This window comes from Musa acuminata, chromosome BXJ2-4 (genome assembly GCF_036884655.1).
Source record: "Musa acuminata AAA Group cultivar baxijiao chromosome BXJ2-4, Cavendish_Baxijiao_AAA, whole genome shotgun sequence".
Classification (NCBI taxonomy): domain Eukaryota; kingdom Viridiplantae; phylum Streptophyta; class Magnoliopsida; order Zingiberales; family Musaceae; genus Musa; species Musa acuminata.
In genome coordinates, this window is record NC_088341.1 from 6,772,462 (window position 1) to 6,794,658 (window position 22,197).

At 39.9% G+C, this 22,197-nt stretch overlaps 4 protein-coding genes across 17 annotated transcripts; 2 read left to right on the forward strand and 2 right to left on the reverse strand.

Annotated features, from left to right (window-relative positions):
* Nucleotides 1–109: 109 nt before the first annotated feature.
* LOC135609745 (single myb histone 4-like) lies at nt 110–6,805 on the forward strand. Its single transcript, XM_065103322.1, has 6 exons — nt 110–419; nt 1,592–1,788; nt 2,479–2,563; nt 5,182–5,265; nt 6,117–6,393; nt 6,492–6,805. Exons 1-6 carry the CDS (start codon nt 270–272, stop codon nt 6,521–6,523), a joined length of 825 nt encoding a protein of 274 aa, XP_064959394.1. The 5' UTR covers nt 110–269; the 3' UTR covers nt 6,524–6,805.
* Nucleotides 6,806–6,917: 112 nt separating this feature from the next.
* LOC103980986 (uncharacterized) lies at nt 6,918–10,295 on the reverse strand. 11 transcript variants are annotated; one of them, XM_065103324.1, is made up of 6 exons: nt 9,867–10,162; nt 9,389–9,783; nt 9,180–9,273; nt 7,503–7,575; nt 7,221–7,387; nt 6,918–7,124 (listed from the first exon to the last, which is right to left on the reverse strand). In XM_065103324.1, exons 2-5 carry the CDS (start codon nt 9,645–9,647, stop codon nt 7,244–7,246), a joined length of 570 nt encoding a protein of 189 aa, XP_064959396.1. In that variant the 5' UTR covers nt 9,648–9,783; nt 9,867–10,162; the 3' UTR covers nt 6,918–7,124; nt 7,221–7,243. The 11 variants fall into 11 exon arrangements, 4 of the variants coding, with proteins under 4 accessions (XP_064959396.1, XP_064959398.1, XP_064959399.1 ...); XR_001977822.2 differs by lacking the exon at nt 6,918–7,124 and adding an exon at nt 7,893–8,309 and having other exon boundaries at nt 7,126–7,387; nt 9,389–9,487; XR_010485867.1 differs by lacking the exon at nt 6,918–7,124 and having other exon boundaries at nt 7,126–7,387; nt 9,366–9,487; nt 9,621–9,783.
* Nucleotides 10,296–10,367: 72 nt separating this feature from the next.
* On the forward strand, nt 10,368–15,889 carry LOC135582687 (casein kinase 1-like protein 2). Of its 4 annotated transcripts, none has more exons than XM_065103318.1 (14): nt 10,368–10,868; nt 10,989–11,029; nt 11,751–11,820; nt 11,911–12,059; nt 12,474–12,569; nt 12,670–12,740; nt 13,185–13,294; nt 13,466–13,529; nt 13,621–13,705; nt 13,792–13,918; nt 14,051–14,133; nt 14,211–14,271; nt 14,466–14,608; nt 15,515–15,889. In XM_065103318.1, the coding sequence occupies exons 1-14, from the start codon at nt 10,793–10,795 to the stop codon at nt 15,797–15,799; spliced, it is 1,461 nt and encodes a 486-aa protein (XP_064959390.1). In that variant the 5' UTR covers nt 10,368–10,792; the 3' UTR covers nt 15,800–15,889. The 4 variants fall into 4 exon arrangements, with proteins under 4 accessions (XP_064959390.1, XP_064959391.1, XP_064959393.1 ...); XM_065103319.1 differs by having other exon boundaries at nt 13,233–13,294; XM_065103321.1 differs by having other exon boundaries at nt 13,233–13,294; nt 15,523–15,889.
* A 1,059-nt stretch (nt 15,890–16,948) lies between these two features.
* On the reverse strand, nt 16,949–19,483 carry LOC103981632 (IQ domain-containing protein IQM1-like). The gene is made up of 9 exons (XM_009398378.3): nt 19,077–19,483; nt 18,873–18,987; nt 18,723–18,788; nt 18,551–18,639; nt 18,357–18,444; nt 18,122–18,259; nt 17,936–18,028; nt 17,709–17,810; nt 16,949–17,513 (listed from the first exon to the last, which is right to left on the reverse strand). The coding sequence occupies exons 1-9, from the start codon at nt 19,481–19,483 to the stop codon at nt 17,070–17,072; spliced, it is 1,542 nt and encodes a 513-aa protein (XP_009396653.2). The 3' UTR covers nt 16,949–17,069.
* Between the last annotated feature and the right edge of the window lie 2,714 nt (nt 19,484–22,197).

Below are 22,197 nucleotides of genomic sequence, written 5' to 3' on the forward strand. Positions count from 1 at the left end.
TGGACACGACTGGTGGGTCCAAATCACACGTGGTCTTCTACGAGTTTTAAGAAATTAATAAAACAATTATATTAATAAAATTGAGTTTTCCCCCCCGTTTTCGATGCAGTGTCATCGTCTCGGCCTAAAAGAAAAGAAAGCCCTAACCCTAAAAGGGGAGCGAAGGGAGGAGGAGGAGAAGACTCGGCGGTTCGATGTGGACAGAAGAAGAGGAACAAGCGAGAAGTCGAATAAGAGCGATCTGAGGTGAATAAGGAGGAGGGCTTGCGATGGGAGCTCCGAAGCAGAAGTGGACGGCGGAAGAGGAGGAAGCGCTGCGTGCTGGCGTAGACAAGCACGGCGCCGGAAAATGGCGGACCATCCAGAAGGACCCCGAGTTTAGCCGCTGCCTCGCCACCCGCTCCAACATCGACCTCAAGGTCCTCCACCACGTCCTTTCTCTTTCGGCACCTTTTCCTTCGTTTAGGGTTTTGCACTTCGGTTATCTTTTTTCCTTTATTGCCTGTCTTTTGTCTTGGTGAAGATTCTTCGAGGTACCAATAGTGTTGTTTAAGATTCCTCTCGTCACATTCTTCGGTCTTGGAGGTGCAAGGTGATAGCGGGGGTGCGAAAGTTCAGGTGTAGGTCAGGAGTTGGGATGAGAGGGTTTAGTTGGTTAGTATTTTCCTTGGCATGACAGCTACATCAATGACTATGAATCTGCCTGAAAATAGCAAAAATAATAGATGATATTTCCTGGGGGAGAACCCAAACCTAAACTAATTTAACCATGTACTGCATCAATTGAACTCTAAATCTAGGATCTGATAACGTGGAAACAACTGCTGCTAGTTGCAATCCATTCCTTGTAATGCCTGTTTCTACCCCCTTTTGTCACTTTACATGATTGACTGTCATCATTACAATCTCACTCTTTTCTGCTTAACCTAGACAATGCTGACTACACAATAGTCCCTGTAAAGTCCATAGGTTGACTTCCCTTCCCATATCTACCATTGAGCTATTCCTTTGTATTAGAACACTCCTGGTTGTTACCATAGTTCTGCTAATCCAACTCATATATTTATTTCATAACACCCCAACTTGCTCGTTGCATTTTTCTTCAGTGGCACCTGGGGCATCCATTCTCTGTTGCTTTAAACTGCCATGTTAACGTCCTAAAAATGTCCTGTGTAGGGTCTGTGGACATGATAATTGAGAGGATTATTAATGCTTTAGGTCCCTGCGTATTGGTTGTAAATGTGTTTCTGTTTATTATATATAGTAAAGCCAACGGAATCTTGACAAATGGATCTAGCAAATATCTGGAGACATTTAGGTGGGGTTTTTGTTCACCTTTATCAACCTGTTCTGTTTGCCTTGTCAGAGTGCATGCATTTGCCACGTTACACTGTTAAGTGATCCTCTTTTTCATACAGGTTTAATTTATACCTACTTAGTTTTGTTTAGGTAATCATGATTTGAGTATATTTCTAGTTCATGACTTTGTAGCAGAACTTTTCTATTTACTCTCTACGATACAAATTCTTTTTTTCCTGCTAATGTTAAATATTTTTATCATCACTCCTATCAACACACTCACCACATTTAGGACAAATGGAGGAATATGAGCATTAGCGCCAGTGGCCAAGGTTCTAGGGAAAAGATAAGGACACCGAAGGCAAAGGTTCTTCCAGTCATCCCACCATCTGGTTCTCAGAGCCTTATTGTCTCTGCACCACATAAAGATGGAGTATCTGCAACTGCAGATCCTACAAAAAGCTCACAAGAGGCAAAACTCCCTCCTAGGTGGGTATCTTCTATTTGACAACTTTTTCATTGTGATCTAGTGTTTTCCTCCCGGATTTAAATAAGGATGCTATCCAAGTTATTTCTGAATAATAATGCATTACTTTCTTATGAGTATGGATTTCCACATTGCTGCAAGTTAGAAGACAAGATAATATATGAAAACATATCAATTGGGCAGATGCTTTGTTTGGTGTGCTCGACTGCTTGTATCAAGTTGTTATGTATATTTGCTGTTGTGACAAGACCTCTGATGCAATGTAACCAATAATGTTGTCATGGTGCTGCAAATAGTATTTAGTTATCGATTTTGAGATATAGACACTTTAAATTTGCCTGAATGCTACTGTATTAAATTCCCATCTACAGAACCAATGAACATTTCTCGTTGTTTGTTCTTTTCCTTTTCCTTTCTTTAGATGTAATGTGTTCTGTAGCCATGAATTGATCTGTGGCTATAATATCTGACAATGCATTAACTCTATGTGCTAGCTTCTTTATATTCTGATTGCTTTGATTATAATCTCTCTTTCTGACCAGAATCTCAGTGGCTTATTTTGTATTCAAGATTTTACATAGACATTAAGTTTTATTCTTCTAGATTGTGCTTATTATTGATTGATATTCAGCACTTCATTCAGGGCATACGAGTACTTATTCTTACATCATGATCCAATTTTTGTTTATCAGGTACACTGTCATGATAATCGAAGCACTTGCAGCAATGAAAGAACCTAATGGATCTGAAATTGGTGCAATTTGTAGTTTCATAGAGGTTTGTGGGTTTTGTTTTTTTTTTTTCATGTTAATTGGTGAAAGAAGCATCCATGATATTTTCTCATTTTGTTTGGAAGAAATGAAAGAAAAATTCACTTGTGTGGAAGAATTTTTTATCCAAGCAGTTCATGTTTGTCATAGTTGGAATCTCAGATTTTATATGATGATCCCTCATAGTATGTCTGAGTTGTCATGATTTTCTGTGGTCTAAATAACACCAGAGATTGGAGGCTTCACTTATGTGCATTACATTGGTTTCCAAACTGGAACCGGAACCGCCAGTTTCAGTTCTGGTTCGAACTTTCAATTTTTTTTAGTATTTTTAATTAAAAATAATTTAAAAATAAAAAAAATCATATTTTACTTTTTTTTAAATCGTGGAACCGGCAGTTTGAATCGGAATTGGAACCACCAATTCTGGTTTCCCAAACCCAAGAACTGTACTTGAATCGTCCAGGTCCAGTTTTGCTTCAATTTGGAACTGGCAAACCACTGATCAGTTTGGTTTTGGTTCCAACCTGGTTCGATTCCGGTTCAAACCAAACCATGGTCAGGGCTAGCATGACTAATCATTGAATCATGTGCCTTTAATTTTTTTCCCCCTCCTTTTTTCCTACAGTAAATTTGTGCCTTTTTGGTCACAATGGAGGTGCTAACTCACGCATTCTTGAAAATAGCTGACTAACTATGTTTGATTTTGTTGGGATCAAATGTTCTACGATGCATGTCCATGCTAGACCTCTAAGCGTCCAAACTTCTACCACCTACATCAATTCTGGTCCCACATCCTCCTCTCCATGGTTGCATTGTTATTTTTCTTTCATGAGTTTTTGTGTCATGTGTTACTTCTTTCGATAGGTAGTCCTATTGGATCGCTTTAATTCCAAGAATAAGGAAAATGCATTGTTCATAGTCTGCTTGAAAGTTCTGAGTGTGACAAACCAAACAATTTGTCTTTGTTTCCCATTTATTTGACATTTGATGAAAACAATCCCTAGATTCTATTATTTGTTGGTGCGTATATAAACTGAATCATGGGATACATTTATATTCTGCTTGTTTATCTTTTTTGCTTCACAACTAGACTAGTTTTTGCTGCTCTACTTGTCAATTTCACATAGTTTCCTTATATGCTTCTGTTGAGCTTTAATCTTATCTATGACATTAGGTTTGTCCTACCAATTTCAAGTTAAATATGAAGACTCCAAAATGAAGCTGTAACTATGTTAAACATGATTTGCAATATTTACAAGGTGAGGAAATAAGAAAAACATACAACTAGAAACCTTATGATCTACTATCAATTAGATGAAAAATTGGTACAGAAATTGAGCTTATTTTCATTTGATAAAGAATCTAGAATCATTAAATATTTCTATTTTTCTAATTGATAGATCTAAAAGTTTTTTGACCCTCCTTGGACCATGCTTTGGCATCAGCTTTGCCACATCTTTAATTGAAGTGGTCTTAAATCAAATTTAGTGCACGCATGTCTTTTGCACATAGAAAAGGTCCTTAAATTGTTTGGATTTTCATTTTGTGTCTAAATTGAGATTGTGTTTAACAGTGTTGATCTCCAACGGTGCCTCCACATTACATTTTAATGGTAGAATTGAGATCTGAATTTTATTGGTAGCATGCTTGCTCAATTCTGTATCATCTACCTTTTCTTTCTTTCTTTAAATTTGTTGAAGGAAAATTTCTGAAGTTGATTACTAAGGGGAGAAAAGGTTCTTGTATGTTAACTCTGATTTAAAGTATCTTGATTTGTGTGTGGACCAATATAATGATTTGGACTCGAAATTAATAGCTGAGCTATGTAGATGTAGGGTAGTAAATCCTGTAATGGATAGTTTTCAAATTCTTGTTATAGATGATGTTGTATTTACACAATAATCATTTTTGTTAAGTATTTAATTACAAACAGAACCTGCAATAAAACAGCTTAATATTTTTTAATGTTACCAAAATTACTTATAATGTTAGCTTTTGCAATGTGGAAGACAAACTTACTGGAATAGATTTGCATTTTATTCTGATTTTCTTGGTCGTATATATTAAGATATTATTAGAACCATTAACTTACAAATAAGCTGTAGAATTAATAAACCAATGAATATCTCAGAAGATCCTTAAAGAAGGGAAGGTATATCTGTTGTATACTTACTTTCTTTTGGGCTTGTGTGGAACCACTAGCATTTCCTATGTCTAGTTTGCCTTTCTCTAGTATTATGTCATCTACATTTGTGGTAGGTTTCATATGGTGACTGGTTCTTTTTTGGCTGCTGAAATAGTTCAAATCTCGGCACTTGTAAATATGTCTTTGACTTGGATTTTTGATTGAATAATCCTGGGACATTGTCTACATTGTCTATGTTCTCATCCCTTGCACTCACATTATTGATTTGCACCTACTTCTGATTAATGTTGGGTGGAGCAATATAAATTCCCCTTGTGCAATTCCTTTATGTTGGAAATTGATTTGCACTTGTGCAATTCCTTAATATTGGAAATTTTGGATATTTTATTTTATCTGCAATCATATCTTGCCAGGATTGATTCCTTCCTGGTGCTATGTTCCTTAAAGTCTGTTGACTTCTTTGATATTTTATGCAGCAAAGGCATGAGGTGCCACAAAATTTTAGGAGGTTGCTCAGCTCAAAATTAAGGCGGCTTGTTGCACAGAATAAAATAGAAAGGGTAAACAGTTGTTCCAAATGCCAATCTCACTTTTTGATTGTTTGATATCACATATGATGGCATACATTTTATATGCAGATTATTACATTGATCACAATTTATGTTTGCATGAAGTGGTTGTATAATAGTTCTTGTGAGGCCCAAAATGATGATTTTTTATGCTGTGAAATGTCAAATAAATTTTTTTGCAAATGATAAGTGATGAGGACGAGATTCAAACCTTGGACCTTGTTATCAAACATCAAATAAAATTATAAAATTGTTCTATGAAAGAATAATATGGATCCTGTGCCCGACGTTGTTTAATTATGATCGAGGAAGGTGCAAGTGGTTGTTTTTAGGCAGTTGAAGTGAGAAAGGATATATATTGGTCTTATTTCTTATTATTATTTCAGATCCTATGCTTTGTTGTGCATATTGAGTAGAGTCCAGTTTGTGTTCAAGACTAATTTTTCATGGCTGATTCGAGGTGTTGAAAAGAGGACAGCTCCACATGCAGTTGCACATTCATATGTGGTGGACAAATGACTATGCACATGCTATATTTGGTGCCAGTCCGTGGTGAGATTGCATGCTTAGCCCACATACATTAGATATGGGTGCAGTTTTTATTAGAATCGGGATCCAGCAAATAATATTCTCTTTTTTTCCTCCTTGGTGAGTGGATTGGTTATTTGGTGGTCTGCAGGAGTGCATCAATTTATTTTATTGCAACATATCTTTTGTTTTTATTGAGGTCAGAACTTAAGTTGGTTTAAGGTGAAGAAATTTTGTTGCTGCATATACATATAATTTTTGCACTTTAGCTGCTATCAAGCTCTTATGTCATGTTGTTTGAACATGAAATGTAGGTCCAGAAGGGGTACAGGCTCAAAGAATCCTCTTTTTCAATAAAAACTCCTACCCCAAAACAAAAAGATCCTGCAAATCATGCTAGGGGACATTCTGGGTCGGCTTACTCCATAGATTCAATAGAGGAAGCAGCAATAACTGCTGCTTACAAAATAGCAGATTCAGAGGCCAAATCATTCTTAGCTTCTGAAGCGGTCAAGGAGGCAGAGAAGATCACAAAGATGGCTGAAGAGACAGAGTCACTGTTGCTACTGGCAAAGGAGATTTTTGAGAGATGTAATTCAGTGTGATTGATTCCTATGTTATATATATATATATACTCTGAAGGTCCTCATTTACCGATCTAATGCCTAATTGATTATCTAATGTTACAGGTGCACAGGGTGAAGCTGTCACCGTTGCTTGAGCTGCATGTTAGAGACTTGGCTGTATCTTCAAGACATGCTTCTCGTTGGCTTGTCAAACCTTGTTGCAAGCCTGGAAATTGTGGCTCATGCTGTAACATGAACAATCTGACATGCATGCCGGATAATACATGTATATATGCTCTGTCTGTATTAAGGAGTAGCAGATTGATCGTAAAGAAAGAAGAACACAAGTTTTGAGCATTCGTTGGTTTAATCGGTTTACTGGAAATGTGATTTTTCTTCAGTAAATCAATGTTTGAGATGCTGTTTGACGGTTTAAATGTTCCATCAGAATCAAATGGGAATGCGCATTGCCAGGCTCCAAGCTTGTTTTAGTTTCCCGCGGTTTCAATAGACTGTTAATACCTGGCAACAAAAATTGTAGGATTTCCTGATTTGGAAAAACATGTCATGTATGTGGTATGCTTCGATTGACCGTTACTTCTGTCGGTGTTTGACCTTTGCCAATTGCGTAGTGTTGGTGTCACATTGATTCCGTGTGTTATTACATATGGCGTGTCAGGAAATGCTTGTCGGGTGTTCCCAAGGACTTTTTTATACCCTTACGTTGATATGCTCTTTGTTCCCAAGTCTCCAACTCTGTCCAAATGGTGGCAATCTTATTAGAAGTTGCCAATGTGATTGGGTTCCACACAAAGGAATCCAAAAGTCTAGACTTTTGGTAAAATGACCAACCAGAGGATAGGATTCTGAAAGTGTCATTTGTCATGTTTACTTATCCAAGCTATATTGTGATAAGCGTAAGGGCATCCCCCAGAGGAGCTCCATGGCCACACCGATGTCTGTAACCTGAATGAATACCTTATAGACATTGCTCGCTCCATGGCCACCATGTCTGTAACCTGAATACCATATAGGCATAATTTTAAAATGTGAATAATAGAAAATTTCTTATATCACGGGTTATGTTATTAAATAATTCTTTTCAGCTAAAAGATGGAAAAGAAAGAAACATACTCCAGGAGGGCAAAGGGAAACAGAAAATGCCGAATGAGGAGCCAATTCCATTTGTCGAGTAACTCCATTGAAACTGAAATGTGTGAGCGCAGGCTAAGATCCAAATAGTTACAGGGCCAAAAAAGCAAAACGGAACCAATTAAAAGTACATAGTCAAGATGCATAATATATGAGAGTTGGACAAAGCTTGACAACAGACTACCATAATAAACAGTTAAAATTACAAAAAATGTAATCATATAGACAGACATTGAACTGATGGTGTAAAATCTTTTAGGGTGCCGGAAGAACACAATGGCAAGCATTGTGTTGATGCCACAAACTTAAAAGAAACTTTCCGTCAACAAATTGTGAAGCAGTTAAAAATGAACAAATGAACTTTACTAAAACCTGGTGGTGTGCAGACCGTGGTTCATGTTGTGAATGGCATGCAGGATTTTCTCCGGATGAGGCTTTTGTGTGCCACCTCAATGAGACCACCCAATTGTGGTGGCATATTCAGGCAGGAATGATCAACGGATCAGACACACAGATAGGAGAAGACCAGCGTCAGCAGCAATCCAAGCAGTAGCAAGAATCTTCGATGGTAGACCAGTGGTCAAGCAAGCACACAGCAATAGGGAATTCATTCTCTTGGCAGGTGTCTCATGATAGATATGGGGTAAAAGGCGAACGATGTGTCAGTTTGAGCATATATCTATAGTTGCATGAACTTACTTGGTCATCATCAATCAGTAAATCTTGCACCGTGCATGACTGTTTATACTACAAACACATTCACAAGATAGCAGATTCCAAACTGATAACCTGGAACCAGTATCACAAGCCTCAAAGGGGAAATCTAATACAGAAGACTACGATTTTTGTTATTTAAAAAGGAAAGATTGCAGCACAGTTCAGAAGTAAAACAAGATGCGTGCCATATACTACTTTAGTGTGAATTAATGAATCCAAACAAAACTAGTATATTCTTAAGGGAGATACATATTGAAGCAGAATATTCCAGAAAAAAGGAACTCATTGACATCCACTAGCAGCATTAATTATTTACTAGATAATTATAACATCCTGAAATACTTTAAAATCATTCTGAGATAGCGCTAAGTTTAACCTGATATATTGTTTCTCTGAATTTCAACCCAGAAAATTGTTTTGGCACCACTTTTCAAAGAAACTGAAAATGCAACCCAGAACTTGAGGCTCCATCCAATGTAGAGTTTGTGTGTGGTCAAAGGTACACCTATGACACTTGTTGGATACTTCATAACATACTCTAAGACACATGTATGACCTATGAAACATAAATCTTTCAAGTATTTATTGTATTTGTAAAGGATGGATGTTAGATACAATAGGCTCCTACCAAGATGGGGCTTGGGGGAGGGTCACTATGTACAACCTACCCACATGTGGACTGCCCCATTTTGGTGGTTCCTATGTGGTACAAGACCACTTGTGGACCGTTTGATATCGGACAATCTGCATGTCGGTTCATTCTCGAATCAGTAAGTACCAGTTGGTGTATACCATCTAAGTAAAATTGCATCTCACGGTTTAAGATAAATTAACGTACACAACCAACCAAGTGATGCTCTTTTTAACAAACAAAGCAAACCAATCAGAAAAATGAAACAACTAACATGTGTACCAATCTCATTTTTGCATTCAGGTTCATACCAATATGGGATCCGTGTTAACCAGATGCAGAGCCCTTGTGTCCCAAATGATACAACATGGCTCCGCCAGTAAAGGGCCACATATAATCCTGACACTGAGAAAGTAAAGAACAATTTCATCAAGAGCCAACACTGTTGTGATTCAGAAAAAAGCAATGTTATCAGCAGAAAAAAAAAAAAAAGATACTTTTGGTTGAAGACCCTATCCACCTGCTTTAGAAAAGGGCAATGCCATCAATGCAAGAAATGTCGCTGGATACTTCCTGTCCTCGCATGTTGAGATGATTTCATGTTTGTTTTTACCAAACACTATCCAACCACAAAACACAAAAACGGTCAAATAGAAAATCATGAGCATCATCACAATATCGCTGGTGATTAGATACTTGCAGATGTGCCGGATACAGACAAAGATGTCCAAATGTAAATCCAATGTCAATACCCTCAATTGGCATCCGGCAAGACCCATATTGCATGGTCAAATAGAGGTTCTAGGAATTTTTGCATTAACAAAGAAGGAAATCGATATTGATCTTTCCTTCTACTCTTTTCCATTCCCTTCTGCCCTTACTTTTGTCTTCTCTCATCGAGTGAGCATAAGCTCACTGCAAATTAAGGTAGAGTTCAGCAAAGACATGACCACAAACCCTTCAATTCCAAGAAGAAAGTCTAAGGGCGCGGTGATTACCTGAGAGGGTGGCGATGGAACCGTCGCTGGAGGCGCGACGACGAGGGTTTCAGGGTTAGGGTTTTGGGAGGGGACGAAGGCGGTCCGAAAGACAGTTCGAGATTGGAGCTGCCACTCCTGGAGAATGCTCTTACTGCATCCTTCTTCGTCCCAAATCCCTAGCGTCGCCGTCGCCACCGCCGCTTCCATTCGCCATTTCCAGCGTCGCCGATCACCTGTCTGAGAGAATGTCGAAGCGGATTCTTTATATGTTATACGTAAACAGTGATAAGCAATTCGGGAGGAGTAATTCTTGTACATACACATTAATAGTCATGAAGCATATTGAGACAAATACATAACGGTGATATATATATATATATATATATATTTGATACATGCGGGTCCCGCATCAGGATAAAATTGAGTTCCACGTCGACCACGATCGACTCCCAGCGGAAGAAGCTATTCCAAGGCGACAACCGCGGACCCCTCCTTTTAACTCGACGTTGGAAAACCGACACAGCTAAGCAAAGCTATTATTTCGTGGGGGAGGGAGCGAGCGAGCGAGAGGGGCGGATTGTGTTGCCCGCTATCGCAACCGCTGCTTCGTTTGGATCAAAGCGTGCGCGAACACGACATCGTAGGATCATGACCCCTTCTCCTCCCCTCCTCCCCACCTCTTCCTCCTCCGGAACCCTAATTTATCGAGCCACTTCCTCTAATTTGGAGACCCCAAGGCGCCGATCGATGTCGGGTTTCATTCCTACCGCCACCGATTGATGGGCGTCGGTCTCATCTCCATTCCCCGGGTCGTCGATTTGGTGGGATTTTCTTGTCTTTGGTGAGACCTTGCGGCTTCGCGAGATCGGTGGAGGGGGTGATTTTTGTTGCCAGGACTACAGCTTGAATTGGGTGCGTCTCCTGCTTGTGATTGCGGTGGTCGGATGGAGCCTCGCGTCGGGAACAAGTTCCGCCTCGGTCGCAAGATCGGGAGCGGGTCCTTTGGAGAGATCTATTTGGGTCTGTGGTTGCTTTATCTTTGGATTGCGTCTGTTTTGGAGCTGCTTTCTGTGGATTATTTTTGCGGGAACTCCTAAAGTTTGCCTCTTTGGGGATTTCTGATTCTTCTCGTGCTTGCAGGTACTAATATCCAAACGAACGAGGAAGTTGCAATTAAGCTCGTAAGTATAGCTTTCGTTGTTTTGGATTTGCGTTTATTATAATGTTCGATTAGATTGTCATGCTAGATTGGATGATCAGATACTATCGTTTCACTTATATATTGTGCTTAATGCATTCTTATTTTGAGCTTTATATACATATATATTATAGTTTTATGAACATTCCTGGAGTCTCCTTTTTCTCCCTTGAATTTGAATCATGTTAGCTGAAAATACTTGTACGGATTTTTTCTTTAAAATTCAATATACTGGTATCCTTTGTCAGCTGACAAATTAGATATGCTAAACAAAACCTTCTTTTTTTAATAAATCGTTCACATGCATGGCATCCATAAGAACTGATTCTGTCTGAAGATCACACAGTTTGCTTTGGCAACCTTAGTTTTCCATGTAGATGTCCTTGCTTAGGTCCGGGATAAGAACAAACTCCCTTTGATAATGTTTTTACTATCACTTGGAACTTTTCAATCACTTTCTCTTGTATTTTTTTTGTTCTCCTAAGTATGTCACAGTTTTCTGGATATCACTTGTGTAATGTGTGTGCTTTTATGTTGTCTTGCGTCTCTCAAGAGAGAGTTGAAATTTGAAGTTGTTTTGACGAGTGTGTATGAGGTGGTCATTTATAGGTTAGGCTTTGAACATTTTATCCTCTGGATGCATCAAGTACTTGTAATGGCTTTGATAATTTTTCATGTCTTTATGTGCTGTCCTTGTTTGTTAGGAAAACGTCAAGACAAAGCACCCGCAGTTGCTATATGAATCAAAGCTCTACAAGATCCTGCAAGGAGGAAGTAATGAAAATTTTAAACCCTTTTGTTGTCAGGCAGTTAGGTTAAACTTTTAAATTTCTTACTATTGTTTCCTTTTTTTTTTTGGGACAGCTGGAATCCCTAATGTGAGGTGGTTTGGTGTTGAGGGTGATTATAATGTCCTTGTAATGGATTTACTAGGACCAAGTCTTGAAGATTTATTCAACTTTTGCAGCCGTAAACTCTCTCTGAAGACTGTTTTGATGCTTGCGGATCAGATGGTATGCTATTGCTGCAGTCTCCTCTCTGAAATGACATGATACTTTTCAACTTTGAGAACATGTTGGATTTATCCTTGCATCTGTCAATTTAATATCTTTTTAGCATGCATCTACTTTCCATACTTAGTTCTTTCTTCTAACTTCCTTTCTCTTGTATGAAGGCTTCTTTTCTTTATGGATGGCCACCATATTCTTTTGTTCAATTGATTTTCATTTTCCTTCATTTCATCAACCAAGTAATTTCATGCTTTCTTGAAACGCCTCTTAGCTTAACCTTTTTTACCAAATGCGTTCATACTTTCTACTTTACTACACTAATCATGGGTTTCGTATTTTTACAAAATTGATAATAAGGTTGTTCTGAATTGCCAAGTTATATGGCTGTACCTGATCTTTCAAGATTTCTCACTTCAGATTAATCGAGTGGAATTTGTGCATTCTAAGTCCTTTCTGCACCGGGACATCAAACCAGATAATTTTATTATGGGTCTTGGCAGACGAGCTAATCAGGTGTGCCTCTGAAATTTATTTAGTTTTTTGTAAATTTCTTATTTGCTAATGACTAAGATCATAATTTGCTTCATCGAGTTGCTTTTGCATTTCCATGTAGGTTTACATAATTGATTTTGGTCTGGCAAAGAAGTATAGGGATACTTCAACACATCAGCATATTCCATATAGGTGAGATATAATCGACTAAGCAATGTGAAGAAGTATTTCTCTTGTTGCTGTTGTATCTGATGTTTGAAACTGACGGATCTTTTGTTAGCTAATTGTTGTGAAATTTCTCTTTCAAAAATTGCTATAAGCTGTGCTGTTGTTTTTCAAGGTGAAGGCATATGGAGGCAGTTTTGTGGTTTATGACTTTTCTTTTTCACTTTTTAAATAAATCTGTGGCCAAAATATATAAAGATTGAAGATGTTTAGCTTTTTGTTTCCAGTTTCAGTCTGTTTAAATCAATTTTCATATTACAAGTAAAACAAGTGTCTATTTTTCTGAAGTTTGCATCTCATATATACTCATGAGTACTTCCATCCTAGTCCTTCATTGAACAGTATGTTTGAATTGGCATGACAATGCTAGAGGCTTTTTAAATCATATGGAACGTTGTGCGCCATTTGCAGGTTGCAAGAAGGTACCATCATTTTTAATGTTCTTGTAATCTATTGCAGAGAGAACAAAAATTTGACTGGGACAGCAAGATATGCGAGTGTGAACACACATCTCGGCATAGGTATGCAGAGTTTTTTCCCATATCATCTTTTTTTCACGCTGTTACAGATCTGATTGTATAAGTTGATTAGTTTTTTTTTCTTAAATATTCTAACCTGTATTTCCTGTATCTTTTTATGCCATTCTTTTGTTGTTCTTTCTTGATTCTGACTTTTGTTTTACTTCTGCTTAGAACAAAGCAGGAGGGATGATCTTGAATCTCTTGGATATGTTCTTATGTACTTTCTAAGAGGAAGGTTTGTTAATTTAGTAGAACCACCTTTCTCCCTTTTTGTTTTTAATTTGGTATCTCAAATTGTTAACTGTAGGTTCTTTATTCTTTTTCAGCCTTCCTTGGCAAGGTCTAAAAGCAGGAACCAAGAAGCAGAAGTATGAAAAAATTAGTGAAAAGAAAGTTGCCACATCAATTGAGGTAAACTCTTGTTTATGTTATTAAATTTAGCTTTTCATGTCTTTTCCCTACAGTTTCTATAATAGAAATTTTTGTTGTACCCTTAGGCTTTATGCAGGGGATATCCTTCAGAGTTTGCTTCGTACTTCCATTATTGCCGTTCACTTCGATTTGAGGATAAGCCTGATTATGGATATCTGAAGAGATTGTTCCGTGACCTTTTCATCCGTGAAGGTTGATTTTTCTTCTTATATTTTTCTTCTCTTTATGTAAAATTCATGATTAGTTTTCTGTTAATTAATGAAAGAATGACAACTAATGAAAGTGCATGTTTTGCTCGTTGATTTGTTTATCTGTTTTCTTCAGGTTTTCAGTTTGATTATGTATTTGATTGGACCATTTTAAAGTATCAGCAATCGCAGATAGCTGGTGCTCCTGCACGTGCTATTGTTAGTCAAATGAAGATATTATATATGTTTTATTTTTATTTCCTAATAAATGGATAACCTAATCTACTATCTCCTAGGGTGCAAGTGCAGGACCAAGCTCTGGCTTGGCTCCTGCTGTGGCCAATGATAGGCAGTCAGGTGATTCTCTCTCTCTCTCCCCTTTTCCTCTGTGGATCTTATTCTCATTACTACTCTTTATTGGTTGTTATATTTGCATTGCATGACCTGCAAAGCACATATGTTCTTAATCTATTACACATACTAGCATGTTCAAAAGAATTTACTGATTCCATCTTCATAATTTGGAGTGATAAACTTATAAGACTGCACAGGTGAGGAAGGAAGGGCAAGTGGTTGGTTGGCTATGGACCCTTCTCGTCGGGGACGAGTTACACCTCCACCTGTAAATGCAAGCAGCTCGTCAAAGCAGAAGGCCCCTGTGGGGAATGATACATCTGCCAGTAAAGATGCTATGGTGAGTTTACAAATCTGGCTTTTATGTTTAACTTTCAGCATCAATATTGATGGAATCAATATTCATAAGGCTTCATATTGAATCTGATTCAGAGATCCTTATTTATATGTTGCATAACAGAATCAACATCCCATGGAATGTTTTAAAAGTAGTTCAAAATGTTCGCTGCTTCTTAAAAGACTTTGTTGAACACTCTATCAGACTTGTTTTTTATGATAAAGTGGTTAACTAGTCATGCTAGGGTCACCAAGTATTGGGGTTTTTGAAGAGGGAAGTGACCCTCTGATATTTTGTTGTTAATACACCCAGATATTATGGGCTAACTTTGTACCTGTCGTAGTAAGCATACAAGTTTCTATTTTAGTTAAAAAAAATATTCATAAGGCTTCATTATACCTTTATTCTTCCAGACATGTATAGAATGAAATTTTAGTAATCATGATGGGTTTGTGATCTCTAAATAATCAATTAAAAGGACAATAGCATAAAATATTTTAAAAATTAGAAATGGTGGGTTTCTCATCTAAAATTGTAGTACATGGAAAATAAATGAATTTATTACTGTTAAATGTTCATAAGGTTTTTTAGTGGTCTGCTAGCTTTAAAATTAGTGGTTATGTTGCCACTAGCTGGTCTTCTATTTTTCATCATAATGGACGAACGTGTCTATGATTCTCATTTAGGCTATTTGATCTTGTAATTTTTATTTAAACTCTTTGATCAACAATGGAGATTATCACTCCAGATATATAATTGATTTGGGGTTGCGTATAGCTTTATGATTTTAGCTTGAAAATATTGAATCAACTTTTTGGTGCATGGAATCACAGATGTATGGATATAGCTTTGCGAGATATGGTTGATTATGTTTTGTGTAATTCCTGATCTGGAATGTGTGCATATTAGTTTTCCAGTTCAACCTTTATGGGACGATCAAGCGGTTCATCAAGGCGAGCTGCTGTTTCTAGTAGCCGAGACATGGTGGGCCCTGACACAGATCAATCTCGCACTCGTACTGCTGAGGCCAGCCCAGTGACTTTCCACAAGGTTTCGAGTGCTCAAAGAAATTCGCCTGCAGAGCACAAGCATACTTCATCTGGAAGGAAACCATCTGCAATCAAGAATTACGAGTCCACGCTCAAAGGCATCGAGGGCCTTAATTTTGATAGCGAGGAAAGGAACCAGTTATAGAAATTGCAAGTCCTGCTGCGACTTCCATCCTTGTTCCTCTGTAGACATCCATTAACTAAAATGAAAGTACAACTTGGTATTTTTCTTTCCCTTTGTTTCGAGTCGCAAATGAAAAGCTAGTATGTGCCTCTATGGATGTGAACTGCTGATTTGAGGTGCCCCAAAAGCTGCAAGGCACTGACAAGAAGGTGGGTCCAAGCGTCCAAGAAGCTTCTTGTGGATTTGTCTAGGATACATGCATTTGGTTGGAACATCATGGCTTGTTCCTGTTGTACATGCCATGGATGCTCTGTTACCACATGGCTGTCCTTGTTATTTCATTATTATTCTTGAATTTCTTATGTTTGCTTGCACACTAAAAATATCACCCTTTGAGATCTAAATCAGATCGTCTGCGTGAGGTCTTCTATTCATGTATTTTACCCGGTGGAGTGTTAGAAGTTACCATATATGATTTGATATGATCAGCATTTTTTTTTTTCTGATTTCTATCAAAGAATAGGGATTTGATATCTCTTGATTTATCATTTTATGAGATTGATTAGATTCTTTTTTTATCCTTTTATGATCTGTCCAGAATGACAGTCAAAGTTCAATTTCTTCTTTCTCTTTTCTTTCTAACAAGGGGATTGAAATGATCTCTGGGTTTTCTGTGCCTGGCCAATCAAATTAAGATGATCCATCAATTCATATGAAGATTGACATGGCACCGAAAACTGTCTGTTGCTTTGTATGGTTGTCCTCTCTTTGATGAACTATGCTAAATGGGCTGTTGGCTTCTATTTCTAATCAAGTTTTCCTTGTTGGTTAGTCCGATCATTATTAAGTTTGAAGTCATTTTAAGATTGATACTTTTTAGCCTCTTCTTCCAGTAGCTTAAACTCAAACTCAAACTTGAAGAGAGCTGTGCTTATACAACTAAAAAGGTCTCTGTGCTTACACTTCTGAACTTCCATAATGTAAATTAATCAGATTGATGTAAACATCAAATTACAGGCAGTATATATATTACATTAACCAGCAAGAGACGAAAAAAAGGACCATAATCTACATCTCTCTCTAAAAGTACAGGAAGAATATCCTTCTTTACATTCCTTTTGGGATTTCAGAATCCCAAGCGGAACGAAAAAATATAGAGACAGAGAGAGAGAGAGTGAAGAAAAAAAACTAAGATTTGTTTACAGTAATCTCCATAAAATAATAGGAAAGGAAAAAAGCAATTGGTAGCTCACTCGAAGCTTTGTGCACCAAAGCTGCGTGTGCCGCAGTGTCAGCATCTCCTCCTGTGGTTGGGTAGAGTGAGGGAGACGGTGGGCCTCGGAATGCCCATGTACTGAAGCCGAGGCGAAAGCCTCACCTTGGGGCTGGGTCGAGGAGATGGCACAGGGGCTCTGTGGCCGCTGGGCGACGCAGCAACCCTCGGCGAGAGGTTCACCTGCTCCAGTGCCTTCGATTGGAGGTCAGTCGGGTAATCCCGGACGCACCCAATTCGAGCCCCCGCAGCACTCGTCCACTTGCATGGCAAGCGTTCCCCGAGCTCCGACGCCTTCTCCCCGCCCATCGTTTCCTCCGTACCGCTGCTTTCTTGCTCGCTGGATTCCTGCAAAGCTTCCGCAACCGCCGCTGCATCCCGAGCCGCAGTGGAATCCACTGCCATCTCATCGGCACGTCTCTTGAATGACGGATGCTCATCGTCGTCGTCGATGGAACATCTCTGCGAATCAAACACATCGTACGTGTTACAGACGCCAACAGTCTTTGCATGCATGGAGGAGGAAGATACCATATGTTCTGTTCTTTTCGGTCATTAAGTCCGTAAAACATTCTTTATAGTGTTGCAAAGGCTGTAAGAGAGTTTTCAGAGAACAGAAACAATTCAACCAAGAGTGAGAATTTATCATATATTTACCTTGACATTACTGAGGTCTACGTTGTTGCGCCGAAGGAAGACGATAAATTCCTTGAAGTTTTCTTCTGTTGGGAGGTAATGACCACTGTATGGCCATATGGCCTGAAGAACACCAGAACAGGGGGAAACAAGATTTAATTAGAATGTGTTCCTCCACCAATTAACGTCATCTACTATGTAGATTCTGGTGCCGATAGCTTCTCTTCCCCATTAGAGAACGTGCCTACCTTTAGCACCCCTTCTACTGCCACCAATCTTCCTGCGGATGTCGTTGCTCCCCCAGATAAGAAACTCGAGTGCTGGAACTTCCCCTTCTTCTTCTGCCCATAGTAGGACATAAGATGATATCAGACACATCGAGAATACATACATGTAGATGTTCCAAATGCTGGTTTATGGTGCCTGACATTTACCTGACCCACGTATAACACTCTTGATGTGCTGAGAACAAATATCCACTTGGAACCTTCGGCGGTGGCCACAGGCATTTTATTTTGTTTGTAGACAAGCCTTCCATCCTCCACGATGACTTCATATGTTTCCCTCTCTTTCTGCAGACAGAACACTTGTTGTTGTTAGTCATCATCGTGAACTCATGCATTGCATATAGCAACTTGAGGAGAAGAATGAGTTGAAGGTGGTGCATACAGGTCCGAGGTATTCGATGCACTGGTTTTGAAGTTTGTTTCTTGGGCACTTGTCAAGATTTATTTCCCTTCCATCACCAACATCCAGCCTTCAATATGAGTAAAAGAAAGAAAGCAAAGGATGTTAGCACTGAGAGTTCAATCAACAGAAGGCAATAATCTCCTAGTAGAAGCATGTATGCATTCCATGCTCACCAGTAAAAGAATGGCTGGTTGCTCTCGCTCTTGAACCAGATATCGTAGTAGAAGTGCAAATTGTGGCCATACCGATGTCGTGGATCGATCTGCGCAGCAGAATTACCCATCAGAGGACATGTAAGATTTAACGCAGAAGAATATTGTTGGAACAGGTTGATTCATTTCTTACAGCTTCCAGCCAGTGTTGTAGTGCCAGCTTCTGAGCCTTTTCATCTTTGGACAATCCCTTCCCGACCTGAAAACATGATTGGATGAGCAAAACGAGCAGTAGAGGTTCAAGTTCAATGCACGGATGGATTGGATGCTCTCACTTCATTACCTTGGCTGCTCTGGTTCGCGCCCTTGCCCATCGGGAAGCTGCTGTCTCTGGCTTTTCGACTTTGAAGAATGACACCGAGCTATGCTCCAGCGATGCAAAGTCTAATGCCTTCCACCTGTAGAGGGAGTAACAGTGTCAGAGAGAGAGGTTGCAGAAAGGTAGAACACAGATTAACCAAGAATTATGGTGCCATTGGAGACTAACCATAGCTCCTCGACCACAACCGCGCAATCTGCTAGATTTCTTCTGGTTCGGTAACTCCTGTACATCTTCTGCAGCTTGGTAGCTGCTGCATCAAGCTCACTCGAAGCCCTGGGTGAGGAAAACTCAGGAAGGCACCTCGCAAAGCCAGCGTCGTGTTGGATCACTTCCGGTTCCGAGCTCTTGAAGCTTGAAGACTTCTCCATGGCTGTGCCGTTGGGTACATCGGACGCCATCCTTTTCCATGAATCGCTTCGTCTGAAACCAAGTGACCTCAAGTTCACGTTGATGTCTTTCTCGCCAAAGCTAATCGATCCGAGTAAAGCATCTTTTGTCTCTGCCAGACCAATTATTTTGCTCCCCATGCATTCGATCCGAGCCCACGTAAGCAAGGACAGGGACAGACCCATTGTTACGATTCCACTAGTATGGCCCTGTCAAGAAGAACGTACACAAACTATGAGGGTGAGTTCCGGCATTCCGTGACGAATTGAAGTCATTGTAATGTAATGCCACATAAACAGACTCTTGGGAGGAAGCTTTGCTACATATAATCCAAAAGAAAGAGAAAGAAGAACTGAGAGTATTGTATTTGCCTAATCATCGGTTTTTCACGGCATTGGGTGCACTTGTGACGGCTGAGGACTACGCCGCCGGTTAACTGGTGTTAATTAAACCTCATTAAAGAACTGGTTGATTAACCTGAGTAGATACTTCAAACTAGAACACATTTCTCTATCTCTGGTCAATACATATGAATGCTGAGCCTAAGCAGCTGGAACATGACCACCTCACCCGAGGGATCAAAGTAAGCATGTAACAACTGAAAGGGTTTCTCCCAAACATACTCATCGCATCTCTTTTTGCCAGTAGATTACAGAAACCATTTCCAAACTGCAAAACACAAGGCACAAAAGTACTCCAGAAAGGAGAGCTCCTGCAGGAGACGCAACATACAACAAAAGCAGACGCAAGAGAGGGATACCTGACGGATCCGAAGAAGACGAAAACCAACGCTTGCCTTGTGGGAGAGGAGGACGAAGGGTAAGCGAATGGCTAGCTTTGCACAATTTCCGACGACTTCCTACGCTTAATTTATAGTGTCGCATGTCTTGATCAAGCCGTGCTGGTTCCTTCGTGCCCACAGTACGGAGTAGCAGCCCTACGCACAGGTTTCGATCAACCTGACCGCGGTATCGTAGACATCCGCGAAGGGTTGACAACCATGGATTTCTTTGGTTCGACCGGTGAATCGCCACCCGTTTCCAGTCGGAGGGTTCAGATGTATCGCCTCTGGATGCCACTACACGTTCTAAGAAGCTCGGCCTTTGATAAGTCAACATGCGGCGAAACTTTCCGTTGACCATGGATTACTTTTCTGATAGCTCATCCTATCTATTAATTACACCACAAACAAGTCTAATCGTGTTCTCTTTTTCGCAAAAAACTGTGTTATATAAATAGAAACTAATATTCAAACTTTGCTGCGGTAATCAGATGACGAGAGGTTGGACGGTGAAGAAGCGTATGCGTGGTTTGCAACAACGTGTGTGTAGCAGTGATAGTTTCATGTTTCCCTTCGTCATGCCCTTCGTCATACGGACGGTCAACCTCCCACGCGTACAATCCATGAATCAAGTCGCCTCTCAATATTTAAGTGTTTATACATGTGAGAATCATCAGATATGCGATACAAGTCGCACATTCTTTCTCGTACGCACAAAATCAAAGCGTAAACAAAACCACAAAGCGGCATGTGAAATGGAGGACGTGCCCTCCGCTCTGGGCGTTTGACCGTTGACCGACATGCGCCGCGTAGGATGCAGACGTGACTCACGAGCGTGAAAGCGTGACGTTCATATTGGCAACCCCTCTTCGTCTCCATTCGCCCGGTGATCCCACCGTCCCGCGACACGGTCGGTGATTCTTGAAACATGTTTTGGAACGACGACGGCGTCAATCAGCATCTGATCCATGCTTTTCTGCAGATGTGTGGACCATCAAAGAGCGTTTACTTGAGAAAGATACCGTCAGGGGTGACACTGCCCGCCCTGCCTTCAGCGTACACGGTTGCCGGCGTTAGCGGATAACTCCTAAAGAAGGTGAGTGAGACGCAAATGTAGAGGTGACAGATACGCACATGAAAAGCCGGTGATGAGACAGACAGATGGTTGGCAAGGAAGGGAATTTGACCTTGTCAACTGCCTTGGGACAGCAACGACACGCTAATATAGCAGAGCAGAAGCTCCTATTTTAACCATATCGATTTCCATTAGAGCTCGTCCTCCGGATCCTTGCCTCCCTCCTCCGTCAGCAACAGGTTTCAGCCTCCACCCACCCACGCTCCTCCTCCTCCTCCTCCTCCTCCTCCTATCCTAACCCTCAAGAGGAGACGAACACAAGAGAGGATCGAGGAGGGGAAGTAATGGCTTATCAAAAGGCGACCACGGCGCTCTTCATGTGCGCGTTGCTGTTTCTTTCCTTCGTCGCAAGGATCGAGGGTAGCCAGAACTGCTACTGCGAGTGCATGAAGAAGTGCATTCCTCTGGGGATCGTGAGCGAGCAGGAATGCTCCAAGGAGTGCGACGAGGCGTGTATGACGCTAGGGTTTGACGGGAAACCGGAAGGAGGGATGGACTACTGTAGAAAACTGGAGAGTTAGAAACACTATCCTCGGATAAATAAACGCCCCCATCATTTTAACCAAATTTTATATGTCCTCTGTATTATGTTTATGTGTGTTTACGATGATGATGATGTCTAGTCTCTCTCTGCAGCTTCATGTTTTCTTTCTCTGCAATATCACATGTTCGTTGTTTTGAATGCTTATATTCCTCTTCGCGCAGATCACGATGACTTGCATGGCAATGGCACGGTGTACAGCACTTGTTATTGTGTGCTATGTTTCAGTTTCTTGGGGGTACTTATGGAAGACCAATTTTTCTAAGGTCAACTTTGCATTCCCGAGTTCTCGGGGTGACCTTTGACCCATATAAGCCGATGCCCGATTCTTAAGATCGTAACATGGCCTAAGAGATGAAATAATATTAAGAATATCATTGCTCGATAAATCGGTTAAAATAATACAAAATTTCAAAGAAGATATAAATCTGATTAGACTCAA

Excerpts from the sequence above, each read along its gene's own strand:
- LOC135609745 (XM_065103322.1), top strand. The coding sequence starts at position 270 with ATGGGAGCTCCGAAGCAGAAGTGGACGGCGGAAGAGGAGGAAGCGCTG. Across the intron at positions 420-1,591 it reads GCTCCAACATCGACCTCAAG|GACAAATGGAGGAATATGAG; the intron begins GTCCTCCACCAC and ends CACCACATTTAG. Across the intron at positions 6,394-6,491 it reads AAAGGAGATTTTTGAGAGAT|GTGCACAGGGTGAAGCTGTC; the intron begins GTAATTCAGTGT and ends CTAATGTTACAG.
- LOC103980986 (XM_065103324.1), bottom strand. The coding sequence starts at position 9,647 with ATGGGTCTTGCCGGATGCCAATTGAGGGTATTGACATTGGATTTACAT. Across the intron at positions 9,274-9,388 it reads ATTGCCCTTTTCTAAAGCAG|TGTCAGGATTATATGTGGCC; the intron begins GTGGATAGGGTC and ends TTACTTTCTCAG. Across the intron at positions 7,388-7,502 it reads TTTCCCTTTGCCCTCCTGGA|GTTACAGACATGGTGGCCAT; the intron begins GTATGTTTCTTT and ends TATGGTATTCAG.
- LOC135582687 (XM_065103318.1), top strand. The coding sequence starts at position 10,793 with ATGGAGCCTCGCGTCGGGAACAAGTTCCGCCTCGGTCGCAAGATCGGG. Across the intron at positions 12,060-12,473 it reads TGATGCTTGCGGATCAGATG|ATTAATCGAGTGGAATTTGT; the intron begins GTATGCTATTGC and ends TTCTCACTTCAG. Across the intron at positions 12,570-12,669 it reads TTGGCAGACGAGCTAATCAG|GTTTACATAATTGATTTTGG; the intron begins GTGTGCCTCTGA and ends ATTTCCATGTAG.
- LOC103981632 (XM_009398378.3), bottom strand. The coding sequence starts at position 19,483 with ATGGGTCTGTCCCTGTCCTTGCTTACGTGGGCTCGGATCGAATGCATG. Across the intron at positions 18,988-19,076 it reads GTTGTGGTCGAGGAGCTATG|GTGGAAGGCATTAGACTTTG; the intron begins GTTAGTCTCCAA and ends CTCCCTCTACAG. Across the intron at positions 17,514-17,708 it reads TAGACCTCAGTAATGTCAAG|AGATGTTCCATCGACGACGA; the intron begins GTAAATATATGA and ends TTTGATTCGCAG.